Source organism: Melopsittacus undulatus, chromosome 11 (assembly GCF_012275295.1).
Source record: "Melopsittacus undulatus isolate bMelUnd1 chromosome 11, bMelUnd1.mat.Z, whole genome shotgun sequence".
NCBI lineage: Eukaryota > Metazoa > Chordata > Aves > Psittaciformes > Psittaculidae > Melopsittacus > Melopsittacus undulatus.
In genome coordinates this window covers 12083553-12097769 of record NC_047537.1, presented here as the reverse complement: position 1 = coordinate 12097769, position 14217 = coordinate 12083553, and the positions used below count along the sequence as shown (strand labels likewise).

General features: G+C 62.0%; 1 protein-coding gene across 2 annotated transcripts; it reads left to right on the top strand.

Annotated features, from left to right (window-relative positions):
* Positions 1-13903, top strand: USP43 (ubiquitin specific peptidase 43). 2 transcript variants are annotated; one of them, XM_034067664.1, is made up of 15 exons: positions 1-471; positions 2877-3017; positions 5453-5550; positions 7162-7254; positions 7555-7690; positions 7772-7895; positions 8555-8711; positions 8822-8933; positions 9775-9878; positions 10237-10314; positions 10408-10537; positions 10719-11064; positions 11541-11617; positions 12359-12472; positions 12554-13903. In XM_034067664.1, the coding sequence occupies exons 1-15, from the start codon at positions 1-3 to the stop codon at positions 13205-13207; spliced, it is 2835 nt and encodes a 944-aa protein (XP_033923555.1). In that variant the 3' UTR covers positions 13208-13903. The 2 variants fall into 2 exon arrangements, with proteins under 2 accessions (XP_033923555.1, XP_033923556.1); XM_034067665.1 differs by having other exon boundaries at positions 11541-11699.
* Positions 13904-14217: the final 314 nt, after the last annotated feature.

Below are 14217 nucleotides of genomic sequence, written 5' to 3'. Positions count from 1 at the left end.
ATGAGCGCGGCGCGGAGCGGCACCGGGCGGCGGAGGGGGGGCGGGAGCCCGGCGGGGCGGCGGCGGCAGGGGCTGCGCTCGCTGGGCAGCCTGGCGGGGAGGCTGCTGCGCACCTGGGCGCGCCTGGCGGGGGGCCGCGGGCCGCGCCGAGCCGCGCCCGAGGACGATGAGGGCGGGTTCCGGGGGGGCGGCCACGGGGGCGAGAGGCGGCGGCGGCGGCCCGGGGAGCCGGCCGCGGGGGGCGGCGGGGAGCGGCCTCCGGGCGCGCAGGGGCTGCGGAACCTGGGCAACACGTGCTTCATGAACGCGGTGGTGCAGTGCCTCAGCAACACCGCGCCGCTCGCCGAGCTCCTGGCTCTGGGCCGCTACCGCGCCCGCGGGGCCCGCGCCGAGGTGACCCACCGGCTGGCGGCCCTGGTCCGCGCCCTCTGGACCCGCGACTACACACCGCAGCTCTCCGCCGAGTTCAAGGTACGGCCCCGCCGGCGCGCCCGTCTCCGCGGCCTCGGGCTCTGCCCTGCGCACCCCGGCGGGAGCCCGGCTCACAGGACCTGCCAGCATCACCCCACTCTCGGCACCCACTGGCACTGCCAGCACCCACCAGCGCCCCTACTAGCCCGCAGCACCTACTGGCACTCCCAGCTCACAGGACTGGCTGCCACCATCAGCATCTTCCAGCACCCTCCCAGCAGCGGCACCCACCTGCATTCACCCACTCCCAACACCTGCCAGCACCCCCAGCTCACAGGACCCACCGGCATCCCCTGCTCAAAGCACCCACTCCCTTGCCTCATCTTCCCCATGGACCTCTCCCTGCTCCATTGGCTGCCCCCAGCCTTGCTGTTGTCACCCAGCTCCGCCTGGGGTGCTCTCGCTTCAGCTCTGAGCTCCCTTGGCCGGGTGAGCTCCAACCCCTCAGAGCGATAAGGGCAAGCAGGATGCTGGCTGTGGTGGTGGGGCAAGGCAGGAGGGTGCTCCAGGAGCCTAACTCAGTGGCCTCAGGCCCCATTGGTGAGTGCATCATGTCCCTGCTGGGTATGTACCAGCGCTCTGCAGGCTTGTGCCCATCATTGGGATAGGGACAGGGCAGTGCTTTGAACCCAGCATCGCAGCTCCCTACGCTGAGGGACACGTGTCCACCAGTGACAGCTCAGCAGGGACCTGGTGCTGCAATTCAGCTGCTGCTTCGTTTGCAAAGTGACTGGAGGAGCCACCAGGAAGCCAGGCTCTTTCCCGGGTTGGGGTTTCCTGCAGCCAGGCTGGTTCTGGGATACCGGCTGCTCTGCACTGCCTTTTCCAAGGGACCTGCCCATGGGAGCTCGTTGCCTTTCAGTTTCTTGTAGCAAAGTAATGAGCTCTTGCAGTGCTGGGTGCAGCATTTCCATGCTCTCAGTTCCCAAACATGCACATTCCTTAGGCACAAAGCCGAACAAACCCTCAAACTTCCAGCCTCCCCTTTGGATTTCCTCTCTCCAGGTGTTACCTGCATCTTCTGTGAATTTCCACCTTGTTGTTTTTCTTCTTAAATCTGCCTAAAGAAGATTTTAAAAATCAGAGCAGAGTCTGACTCATTTTGCTTTAAGCCTACCCGCGGTGACCTCACTCCCTCTGCTTGTACCAGGATGCTTGTGCCACTAAGGGTGGGCTGGAGGGAGTCTTGGCTCAGGGTGCTTCCTGGCCATGTCTGAGGTCTCAGTCCCAGCACGGATGGTTGGGCTTTAACTATCAGCTGGTTAAAATCCACAGGGATGCTCTGTGTTTCTCCCTCCCAGTTCTGGCCTTGGGACTGAGCTCCTAAAATTGTCCTTTCCTGGCTCTGAGCAGCCACCACTATACCAGGCTTGGAGCTGAGGCCTTGGGAATCCTCAGCTCTACCTTTCAGGGTGCTCCCTGCACCCCCATCCCCGTGCATCCTGGGCTTGGGAGTCAGGGACCCACCCTGGCTGCTCCCCTGGGAGCTGTTGACACAGCTCTCCTGTGCTGGTGGCACCCTGGCATCGGCTGATGGCACATTCCCCCAGGGCCACCTGAACCACAGGCACGAAGTGCCCCTGGAGCCTCGGCTGGCTCAGCGAGGGAGCCAGCTTCAGCACTACCATGGTGGCCTGATGGCACCCGATGGGCATTATCCCACTCGGGCACTGCCTTGGCCCCACAGCATCCTTGGCCCTATGGCCCAGAGTAGCCTGCTCTAGTGGAAGGTGTCCCTGGGCATGGAAGGGATTGGAATTGAATGAGCTTTAAGGTCCCTTCAACCAAAACCAGCCTGTGATTCTATAGCATTCCCAGCCCTGTTCTTCCCATCATGTCCCCTGGCAAGGGGGGTGCATCCCATTAGGCAAGGTCATTGTGCTTCTTGCCTAATAGCAAAATTAATGCTAAATTAGCCAAAATGCTGGGGGGGAAGGATGAGAGGGGTGAGCAGAGGAGAGCTGACGGGGCTTTGGGTGGAGGGGCAGAGCCTGGCAGGGGAGGCAGCTGCCTGTTGGTGATGGGGCAGCAAGCGCAGGCAGGGCCTGGGGGAGAGCTGCTGCCTGCAGGGGCATCCCAGCACTGGGAATTGCCTTCCTTTGGCTGTTACACTGTGTTAATGCTTTCAGAGCACATGGGGCAGGTGCTGCTGGTGTGTCCCCATGGGCTGCACTTGCCCATATGGGCGTTTTTGGGGTCTGCCCTGTTGCCTCCTGGGGGCATCCCAGCAGCTGAAAGCTGGCACACCACAGTGATGGGCCATGGAGCTGTTCTTTTGGCTGCTTGTCCCAGTGTCCTCACTGCTCTGCTGTCCCAGGGCGAGCGTAGACACTGTTGCAGGGGTGGGATTTTGGGGTGGGTGTTACTGACCCGGGCTCAGCACCCTCCCGGCCTGTCTCTTGCAGAACATTGTCTCCAAGCACAGCGCCCAGTTTCAGGGCAATGCGCAGCACGACGCCCTTGAGTTCCTGCTCTGGCTGCTGGACCGCATGCATGAGGACCTGGGCGCCGCTTCCCTGGCCCCACAGACCTGTGTCTCCGAAGAGGTGGGTGACCCCACCAGGGGGTTCTCACACCCTGGCATGGGGTGGGGGTCAGTGCCAGGTCTGGGACCAGGGGTGTCCTGGGAGGGAGAGGGCTGGAGGTGTCCCCCTGATCCCGGTGTGGGATGGGGATGCAGGTGATGCCAGGGGGATGGCGGGATGCTGGTGCTGCAGGGCTGGGTGGGGTGGTTGTAGTGCTGGGGGAGCATAGAGCCCATCCAGCTGAGAACACTGCTTGGATGTGCACCCTGGTTCTTGGGGTTGCTCATCAGGAGGAGATCCAGCTCCTCCCAGGCCCCCCAGCCACCAGCTAAGCCTGCTGTAATTACAGTGGTCGGCGGCTTTGGTGCTGGCACAATGATGAACTAAGTCTTCCATCCATCTGCACTCATGCCATCGCCCTGACCCTGCCTGCTCCCTCTCTGCTCCCTGCCTACACCCTGCTTGCTCCCTGCCTACACCCTGCTTGCTCCCTGCCTGCTCCCTGCCTGCCGGGGAGCTGCCTGTTGCAGCAGATGGATTTGTCCAGCCAGGTTTGCCGCAGTGGCTCGGCTCAGCACTGGGTTGTCCCAGTTGGGCACAGTGGTCCTGGGAGCAGCTTTATTCTCCCTGCCCCCAGCTTGGGGCCTCACTGTGGCTGTGGCCAAGGGGTGCAAGTCTGGCCTCCAGCCTTGTGTGTGCACAGCTCTGTCCCATGTGGCACAGTTCAGATGTGGTGCCCATCTCCAGAGCCTCTCAAGATGCCAATGCATGCCGCGGCTGTGGTTGCTGGCATTTCAGGTGGTGCCGTGGCAATACCCACGGCACCTCTCTTGGCTGCCAGGAGGGCTGGAGGTGGAGGCATCCCTTTGGGTCTGGGGGAGATTTTGAGGGCCACATGCAGCACAGAGGCTGTCCAGATCCCCTCCTGCTCCACCAGATGGACCCTGGCCCCGGGCAACCCATAAGGATATGTCAGGCTCAGCAGGACCCAGTGTCAGCAGATGGCACAAGGAAAGTTCACCTCCCAGCCAAATACCTCATTGATTTTCAGTCTTATTCACCACAACAACAAAACCTCCCCATCTTACCCCAGACCAGGCTCCTTTCTGCAACTTCTCTTCTGCCATCCAGCTCTGCATGGCCATAGGAGGGGGTGAAGTTGGTGGCTCCTGTCCTCTGTGTGGGGATGGGGCATCCTGCTGTTTCCAGGGCAGCAAATGAGCAGGGAAATGGCAGGATGCAGAAAGCGAAATGGCAGGATGCAGGCAGGGAGATGGCAGGATGCAGGCAGGCGGATGTCACTTAACTAGGTAAGTTTAGCTGTGTAACATGGTTACATCCCAGCGTCTCCCTTCCCTATGGAGCAGAGCAGAGGACTTGGCTCTTCTTGAGGTCCCTGGGGCACATCTTACCTGCCGGATCCATCTCCCAAGTTCAGCAAAGGCAGCTGCCTCCCTTCCTGGTTTCTTGCCTTTCCTTAGGATAGAGAGAAGATCCTGTTCTGGCCCTAGGAGCGAGTGGCAGAACTCTGCCAGCACCATCCTCCATATCAGTCCCTGTGAAGGACAGGGAGAGCAGAGCCTGTGCCTCAGTTTCCTCGTGCACCAAGCAGGGGGCATGGAGAGGGCTCCCCCTTTGCAGCTCCTCACTCACCACGAGGCAGCATCTGGGCTGTGCTGGGTGCTGTGCTGGGTGCTGTGCTGGGTGCTGGGTGCTGTGCTGGGTGCCGTGTTGGGTGCTGTGCCAGGGGCCATTTCTGGGGGGCACTGCACCTTGGGGGCTGTTGTCGGCTCCGGGACCCTGGGAATTTGCATGTGGTTCATTTGCTTCGGGTCACATTTGCCTTGGGGAAGGCCTGGGCAGGAACATGCACACCCGCTCCAGGGCTCCTCTTGCACACAGACACACACACGAACACATGGACGTGCAGACAGACACACAGACACCTGCCCACTGCCCCATCTCAGGATCTCACCCCTGCATGCCCCAGTTTCCCAGCTGCTCTCAGCACCCATGGATGCTTTTGCCAGCACAGTAGGTGCCAGGGTGCTGTGGACCCCTCACTGCTGAGCCTGCCTGCCCTGCTCGGTGTGCCCTTGTGTGCCAGTGCTCCTTGGGAGGGGCTGTTAGTGGGAACCAACTTCCTCCCCGCTCAAGCTTTTCCCCAGTGGAGGTGCTGGGGCACGGGGTGAACCCTCAGTGTGTTCCCCCTCCCCCCCGGCTGGCTGGTGGATGGGACGTATCTCAGGGTTTCCCTAGGAGAAGACATGCAGGGAGCATGGAGAGGACAGCAGTGCGGGTGCCAGGCACACATCGCTTCAGCATCATCTTCAGCTCATCCTCAAGCCATGGGGACACCAAAGCTGGGTTTGGTTAACTGGCACGTGTCCCCAACCCCTAAAGGGTGTGGGGTCACCCCAGCACCTCACTCACCTGCTTGTCTCTTGCCTCTGCAGCCTAGTGAGGATGGGAGTGGTGCCGACAGCTCCTCACCAGCCACCCAGCATCCCCATGGGCAGAGCTTTGTGCAGAGCCACTTCCAAGCTCAGTACAGGTGAGTTGTGAGGGCTGGATCCTGCCTAGCCAGGGCTTTACCATCTTGCAGCCCTGTGCAGCACTGGAGGGGCTTTGCAGACAGGTGTCCAGGGAAGGGATGAACCAGGGAGAGCTCAGCCCTGCAGAGAGGTTCCATCCATCCATGCATGCATGCATGCATTCATCCACCCATCCTTCCATCCATCCATCTGCCCATCCATCCATGCATGCATGCATCTATGCATCCATCCACCCATCCATCCATCCATCCATCCATCCACCCACCCCTTCCTTCCATCCATCCACCCACCCTTCCTTCCATCCATCCATCCATCCATCCATCCACCCATCCATCATCCATCCACCCACCCTTCCTTCCATCCATCCACCCACCCACCCACCCCCCCCTTCCTACCAGCCAGCCAGCCAGCCAACCATCCACCCATCCACCCATCATCCTTCCATGCATCCATGCAGCCAGCCAGGCAGCCCATCCAACCCCGGGTTTGGGAGCTGCTTCCCTCCAGGTCTTACAGCAGGTGAAGGAATTTGGGACATTTCTTAATCCTCTTCAATGCCAGCAAACATTTCTGTGAGTACCAGAAAAGACTCAGGGATGGTGGGAGGCCAAATCCCCATGACAGTGCACGGCAGTGTCCTGCCTGCTCCCTGCTCCCATCACAGCCCTCATGTCCTGGGGGTTGTGCCAGCTCAGGAATCCCTGGAGCATGTTTTGATGTGTGTGTGGATGCCTGGTCTTTGAGAGTGAGGGCACAGAGGGTGATGTCAACCATGTCCATTATCAGCCCCCGGTCCTGCTACCCACCTTCCCAGGGCATTTCCTACTCCCTGCTTTGGAGACCCCATTGCCTGCCTCGCCTTGGCCCTAATGAAGCTTTGAGCCATTTTCTTGGTTATCAGCACCCCAGGGTGGGGAGAGTCACCACAAGATGGCTTTTGTTGGGACACCTGAGTTTTCACCCCGATAGCAGTATGCTGGTGAAAGCAGGGTGGATGCCAACCTGGCAGGGCTCAGCCTTGGTGTCAGGCAGAGCTGCAGGTAGGGCATGGGCAGGGCATGCCCTGGTTGTCCTGTGTCAGTGCTGCTGGCTTGGTGGTAGAGCAACCCAGTAAGGCATGGTATCCTTCAAAGGTCCATACTGGGACCAGTACCTTTGTCAGTGACACAGGGGGATTGGGTGCAGCCTCAGCATGTTGGCAGGTGACACTGTGGTGAGTGACACCATTGATCACTAGAGGGAGGGGATACCATCAGAGTGGCCTGGATGGGCTGGAGGACTTTGCCCACATGAACCTCATCAAGTTCTGCCAGGCCAGGGGCAAGGTCTATTACAGACTGGATGGTGAATGGAGAAGAACTTGGGAATACAGTAGGTGTAAGACAGGGTGTTCTGGTGACATAGCCATGCATGGGAAGTAGGAGATCTTGCGATTTCACTCTGGCTTCTCTAGTGCCAATTACTGTGGATGGCCTTGTTAGGTTTCAGAGTGAGCAAATTGTTGGATGGGGCAGGCGAGTACCATGGCAGGGTGCTGCAGCCCGAGGGTAGGTGGGGATGCCAGGGGTGCCATGCCAGTGCTGGTGTTGCAGCTTGGCTGTGTTTCACAGGTCCTCCCTGACATGCCCGCACTGCCTGAAGCAGAGCAACACCTTCGACCCCTTCCTGTGCATCTCCCTGCCCATCCCACTGCGCCAGACCAGGTGAGCTTGGCCTTGCACATCCCCAGCCACTCACCAGTGCGGCAAGAGGCACAACCACTGGTGCTGGGGTGCTCCAAGTAATTGGCTTGCCTGGGGGAGGTGGCGGCAGCACTGGGGATGGGTGACAGCACCATTGCAGGAGCTGTGTCTAGTGGGTGTTTACTATCCCAGGGTCAGAGCCACTGTACTGGGGTGAGGTGGTCCCGGTGTGGTCCCAAGCAGTGCTGGTGCAGCCTCAGTGCTGAGCAGTCTCAGCGTGGTGGCTGAGGTGTGTTGCCCACAACCCTGCCGTGTCCGCAGGGCTCTCAACGTCACCCTGGTGCTGCAGTGCGAGCGCTGGAGGTTCGTGCGCGTGGGGCTGGCTGTGCCCCTGTTGGCCACCGTCGCTGAGCTGCGGAGGATGGTGGCGCGGGAGGGATGCATCCCTCCAGAGCAGGTAATGGGGTGAGGGCACGGCTCTGGGGGGGGGGGGTCAGGACCCCTGCAGGGATGCTGAGGGTGCCGGTGCTGCCTGCAGGTGATCCTGGCCGAGGTGTCCCCGCAGGGCCTCCTGCGCTCCCTGGGTGATGCAGAGGAGCTGGGTGCTGCTGGGGAGGGGGCTCCACTCTACGCCTTCCAGCCCCCCCCCGCCCGCCGCACAGGTACCACCGCCGGCCTCCTCGATTGGCTGCAGCTGCCACTCTGATTGGTTGGGAGCAACTCAGGCAGTGCTGGGAGAGGCAGGAGCATCCCTGGGATTGGTACAAGGCAGTCGTTCCCCTTTCTGTGATCGGTGGCTCAGAGTGTGCTGTGATTGGTGGGGGAGTGGCATCTTGTCTGCTGTGATTGGTCAAAGGCAGTTACACTCCAGTGGGATTGGGGGAAGTGGTCTCTGCTGGGATTGGTGGGTAACATATCTTTAGCTGTGGTTGGAGGGAGACAGGTGGGCTCTGTTGTGATTGGTGAAAACCCTTTTCCCTCCACCCTGTGATTGGTGGGAGGTAGGTATACTCTGTTGGGGTTGTTGGAACCCTCTCTGCTGTGATTGGTGGGAGTCTTGGCACTCGTGGTGTGGTTGGTGGGAGGCAGGTGTGTCCCACTGTGATTGGTGGGAGCCTTGTTCCATTGGCTGGAAGCAGGGGTGCTTTGCTGTGATTGGTGGGAGTCTCATTTACCCCCTCACACCCCCTCACCCTCCTGCCAGTAGCTGGCTGGGAGCAGGCATGCTCTGCAGTGATTGAAGGCCAAGACCTCTGACCTGTGATTGGTGGGAGGTGTGGGTGCAGAGGCAGGGCTGCATCAGGATGTGCTGTGCCTGCAGGGTGCAGCCTGCCCTCCTCTCCTGGGGCTGCCCAGCCCGAGGGGCCGCACCAGGGACCGGCTGCCGCCCGCTCCTCTGACTGTCTGCACCGCGGGGCAGGCAGCCGCATCCTGCTGCTGCTCTGCAACACAGTGGGCACCGGCCCCCAGCTCGCCAGGTACCTGCCTGCCCTGCCCGCACTTCACCTGCACAGCGCTGCCGCTGTTCCCCTGGTGGGATGGGGCATGGGGGGTCCCTGCTCAGCTGCGTGTCCCCCACTGTCCCCAGGTTCGGGCCACCACTGTTGCTGCGGGAAGAGAGGAGTGTCTCCTGGGAGCAGCTCCAGCAGAGCATCCTAGCCCAGCTGCGGGCCCTGCTGCAGGGAGAGGTGCAGGCAAAGGTGAGTGTGATGGGGGGGACACCCGCTGCCACTGCAGCTGTGGCAGAGATGGAGCCATGGGTGGCCATGGTGTCTCCACTAGCAGCTGTAGTAGAACACGCCCTGGTGCAGCTGTATGTGGCCGTGGTGGCCCCATCAATGGCTGTGGTGTCACTGTGGGTGATCATGGTGGAGCTGTGCTCAGCTGCAGGGTCACTGTGGGTTGTGATAACCCTGGGGGTGGTTGTGGTGTTGGTGCTGGTGGCTCATGGTCACTGTGGGTGGCCATGCTCTCACTATGGGTGGTCATATTCACACTGCAGACAGGCAGAGGCATCACAGAGCATGGCCACAGTGTCACCATGGGTGGCAGCAGTCTTCTTGTTCGTGGTCATGTTGTCACCACAGTGGCCAGTGTCACCATTGGTGGCCACAGTGTCCCTGTCGGTGGCTGTTGGTGTCCTTGTGGATGGTCACATTGTCACTGCAGGTGGCCAGTGGTGTTGCCATGGGTGGCTACAGCAACACCATGTGTGGCTTCAGTGCCAACCAGCTCCCGCAGCAGAGCTGCGCCAGCCCAGCCACCCTCCTCAGCACCCTGGTGCCACCATCCTATGGGCCTTGGTGTCCCCGTGCTGCCCTTTGCCTTCCAGCCACACTGTGGCCAGCAGGATGGGTCATCCTCCATCCCCACATCCCCATCTCCATGTGTGTCCCTTGCCAGCCCAGCCACAGGGACCAAAGAAATCTTATTTCTGAGTTTTTTTGTGTCTTCTTTCACGAAGCATGGTTCCCCCGGCTGCTGCTGGAGGGCAGGAAGGCTCTGCCTCCCCACAGCCCCACAGCCCCCTCTTCCTTGCAGGGCACAGGGGCCCTCTTCCGCATCCGCCTGGCCGGGGGCTCAGACCCCTGCACCTACCTGTCCCCACAGGACCCCCGCCCTCTCTGCCACCCTGCCGTCGACAGGTAAGGGCACTGCAGGGACAGGATTGTCCCCAGGATATCCACCCACTCCCCAGGGGTGCAGTGGTGTCACCATGGATGGTCACAGTGTCCCTGTGGGAAGTCATAGTGTCCCTCTGCATGGTTGTGTTGTCACCATGAATGGCCAAAGGTGTCCCTGTGGCTGGCCACAGTGTCAGCATGGGTGGCTGCAGTGGTGGCCACCTTTCTCCTCAGGCACTAGGTCCCCATCCCTGTGTCTCCGTTGCGGGTGTTAAATGGGGAGGTAGTGGCCATCCCTGCCTGCCACTGTGGGGTGCAGAGGGGATGGCCCCACAGAGACAAGGGTTTTGGGGGCATCTTGCCTCATCCTCACCCCCAGAGCCCTGCAGCTGAGTGGGGCAGGTGGCCCTCCCCATGTGAAGCTGACGGTGGAGTGGGATGTGAGCACCAAAGAGCGGTGAGTGCCTTGCACCCAGAGGGGTGAAGCATCCCAGCACTGGGCTCACCCTCCCTGACCCCCCTCCGCTGTCATGTCACTGCCCCCCCCCAGCCTTTTCGGCAACCTCCAGGAGGAGGTGGTGCAGGATGCGGAGAGTGTGCGGCTGCAGCAGCAAGCGCATGGGCAGCAGCACAGCTGCACACTGGATGAATGCTTCCAGCTCTACACCAAGGAGGAGCAGGTACCGGGCATCCCACCAGCCACACAGGCAGCAGGCACCCTTCCTGCACACTGCCTGCACTCTGCCTGCACCCAGCAGAGCCCCCCCGAGGCCAAGCTCTGCCCACTGCACGGTGGCTGTCAGGGTTTGCTGTGCTGGGGCTGCTGGGGAGGGAGGTGACCATGGCATGGGGTGTCTCCAGCTGGCCCCGGATGACGCCTGGCGCTGCCCGCACTGCAAGGTGCCCCAGCAGGGCATGGTGAAGCTGAGCCTTTGGACACTGCCCGACATCCTCATCATCCACCTCAAGCGCTTTCGCCAGGTGGCTGAGCACCGGCACAAGCTCACCACACTGGTGAGGTTCCCCCTGCGGGGTCTCGACATGGCCCCTCACGTGGCACAGCGGGGCCAAGCTGGTGGGCAGCTGTTGGGGCGCTGGGCCTGGCAGGGCCCCCCCCGCCTGCCCCCAGGCTGCCCCCGTGACTCCCTCTACGACCTGTACGCGGTCTGCAACCACCACGGCAGCTTGCAGGGTGGGCACTACACTGGTGAGCAGGACGCAGAACCTGAGTGGGGGGTGCTGCTGGGGGGTGTCATGGGGCAAGGTAGGGGGGTAGGTGTGGGGTATGCAATGGGGTTGGGGGCCAAGCCATGCCGTGCCATGGAGCAAGGTGTAGGGACTTGGGAGCACTGCAGGGGGATATGCCATGGGGTACTGCATGAGCCTGGGGGAGACTGGAGAGGGGTGTGCCATGGGCCATGGCACAGGCTTGGGAGGAGCACTGCAGGGGGTGGCCATGGGGCACAGCATAGGCAAGCTGGGGCGTAGGGCACATGTACAAGGGCTTTTCAACCATGCCAGGGCACGCATGGCACTGAGACGTGCTTCCTCACAACAGCGTTCTGCATCCCCAGGCTGTCCCCATGTTAGGGCTTATACTCTGCGCTGCACCCTGGGACCGGGGGCAGACAAGGGCCATGACACCTCTCACCCCTGTGTCCCCTCCTTACCTCTTGCCCCCAGCCTACTGCTGCAATGCCCTGGATGGGCAGTGGTACAGCTACGACGACAGCAGGGTGGAGGGGGTGCCGGAGGCCGAGGTGAGCACCCGCAGCGCCTATATTCTCTTCTACCAGCGCCGCAAGGCTGTGCCCACATGGTCTGCTGGCAGCTCCGTCAGGGGTGAGCACTCCAACCTCCCTGCCACCGCCCCGGGCATGCATAGCACATCTGAGCGCACATACGTGCACGGAGAACACAGCACATGTGCGTGCAGCAGAGCCAAATGTGTGCGCATTCTGCACAGCTTCATGCGCAGTGCCATGCACACACAGCCATGCACGGATGGCACAGCTGTAGCCAGGTGTATGTGCATACCTGTGTGTAGTATGCACACCCAGCACACCCATGTGCACACACTTTCACACGTGTGTAAGCAGATGCACATGCACAGATTCCTGCAGCCCAGCGCACACATGCACATACATGTGCACATGGGTGTGTGTGGTGGGGACATGCAGGCGTGCAGCACGGCTGGTGCGTGCAGCACTGCTGGTGCACACCCCTCCACCCCCTGTGCTTCAGACTGCAGCTGCACAGTGCTCACACTCACCGTGCACTTGTGCATGCAGGCATGCACACGCAGGCATGCACACGCAGACATGCACGTCTGCCCATGCAGATGTGCATGTGCACACAACTCAGATGTGCACAAGCATGCACAGCTGGTCTGAGCCCAGTGCTCCCCCACTGCTGAACACCCCTGGGTGCTGCAGCAGCGGCCACCCGGGATGGGAGCCCAGCAGAGCCCTGCAGCCCAGCCCAGCTCCCGCTCCCCACAGGCTCCCCGCTGGCGGAGCACTGGCTGTCCCGCCTGGACAGCAGCACAGGGGACACTGCAGCTGCCCAGCCCTCCCTGCCGGGCACCCACCATGCCACTGCTGCCCAGGAGAAAGGTGATGTGAGCACCCCTTCCCCTCCCCAGCACCCCGGGGGGCTCCCACATCCTCCTGCTTCACTCGTGTCTGCCATTGCAGGAGGCTTCGAGGCCAGGCCCTTTGTGCGGGGCGTGCAGCGCCGCAGCCTTAGCGCCCATCCCCCTGCCACTGGCGGCCGGTCCCTCGCGTGCCAGGAGCGGGGCCCGGGAGAGCTCGTGTCCTACCTGGAGTCCGGGCGCCGGCCTCGCTGCACGCAGCGCTCGCTGCTCCCGCTCGGCACAGGGGGCACCCCCCGCCAGCCCCTGCGCGTGCCCGCGCTGCGGCGAGCGGCCAGCGCCGGTCCCGAGGGGTCCCTGCGTGTGCCCCTCGGAAGCCAGAGCAGGAGGGGCACGGGGGGGCTGCCGCGGGCAGAGGGGGATGCGGGTGACCCCAGCCTGGCAGCCCTGGTGCACTCGCGGAGCTTGGCCAGCCTGCCCCTGCACCGGGAGGGAGGCCTGCGGCGCTCGGCCTCGCTGGGCAGGGGCACGGGCACGGGCACGGGCACGGGGGGGCCTCCCCTGCCCGCCTGGGGTCCCCCTGGGGCCACGCTGCGGCGCGGGCAGCAGCTCACAGGCTCCCTGCAGCGCCCGGCAGTGCCCGAGTCCAGCTTCTGAGCCATGGCCAGTGGGGCTCCCGCCATGGGGGCTCCCTGGCTGGGGGTGTCTCAACACAAGGGCTTCTGAGCCAGGGGATCCCAAACAAAGGTCACGCTGAGCCAGGAACATCCCAACCTGGGGGCATCCCAGTGGAGACAGTCAGGTATCCCTAAGATGGGTCATCCCAAACCATGGGAGGGCCTCCCAAACAGCGAGCATCCCCAACCTCCCAAATGAAGGCATCCTGATTTTGGGCTCCCAAACCAGGGACATCCTGAACCAAGGGCATCCTGAGCTGGAGGCTCCCAACCTTGGGGGAATTCCAAACCAGGGTATCCCAGCCCAGTGGTTCCCCAACAGGGGCTGTCCTGAACTGGAAGCTCCCGAACAGGGAATCCTGACGTGGGGGCTCCCAGATGATGGTATGCTGACTCAGGGCACCCCGACCCAGGGGCATTCCAAACAGGGGCATCCCAAACTGCATGTTCCTGACCTGGGGACATCCCAAACTGGTGGCTCTGAAACCAGAGCCAGGAGTATCCTGAGCTAGGAGCACCACTCACCCCCCTGCCCATGCCCCTTCCCATGGAGCAGGCGGACAGGGGCTCCCCAGCCCTGTCAGCTCTAAGGCACGAGAGTATTTATTGTAGCTGGAGAGTTTTATTCAGGTGCTTTTTGTTTTCCAAAAGGCAGCTGTTGGGGGGCTGGGGGTCCCCACACCACACTCTATGCAACCCAGGATTTCTCCAGCCAGCTTTTGTACACAGGGGCTGCTGCCCACTGCACACCGTTTCTATTAAAGACACTGAAAGGAGCCCAGTGTGGTGCCTGGGGCAGTGCACAGGGGTGGGAAGGGCATTGTGTCCCATATAGAGGTGGTCCTGGGACTGTGGTGTCCCATGGCGGTGGGCATGACCCTGGGCATGGGGCTTGGCAGGGCCAATGCTGTGTGCGGGGTGGGAGGTGGCAGGGCCAAGAGCACCAGCCATGGTGCCCTGTGGCCATGCCTGGCAAGGCAGAGGAAGGCGATGTCTGGAGAAATGGTGGCAGACAGGGATGGAGATGGAGGAAGTGAGGTCAGGCTGGAGAGGAAGGTGGAGACAGCTGTAGGAGATGGAGGTACATGTG

Excerpts from the sequence above, each read along its gene's own strand:
- USP43 (XM_034067664.1), top strand. The coding sequence starts at position 1 with ATGAGCGCGGCGCGGAGCGGCACCGGGCGGCGGAGGGGGGGCGGGAGC. Across the intron at positions 9,879-10,236 it reads TGCCACCCTGCCGTCGACAG|AGCCCTGCAGCTGAGTGGGG; the intron begins GTAAGGGCACTG and ends CCTCACCCCCAG. Across the intron at positions 11,618-12,358 it reads AGGGGGTGCCGGAGGCCGAG|GCTCCCCGCTGGCGGAGCAC; the intron begins GTGAGCACCCGC and ends CGCTCCCCACAG.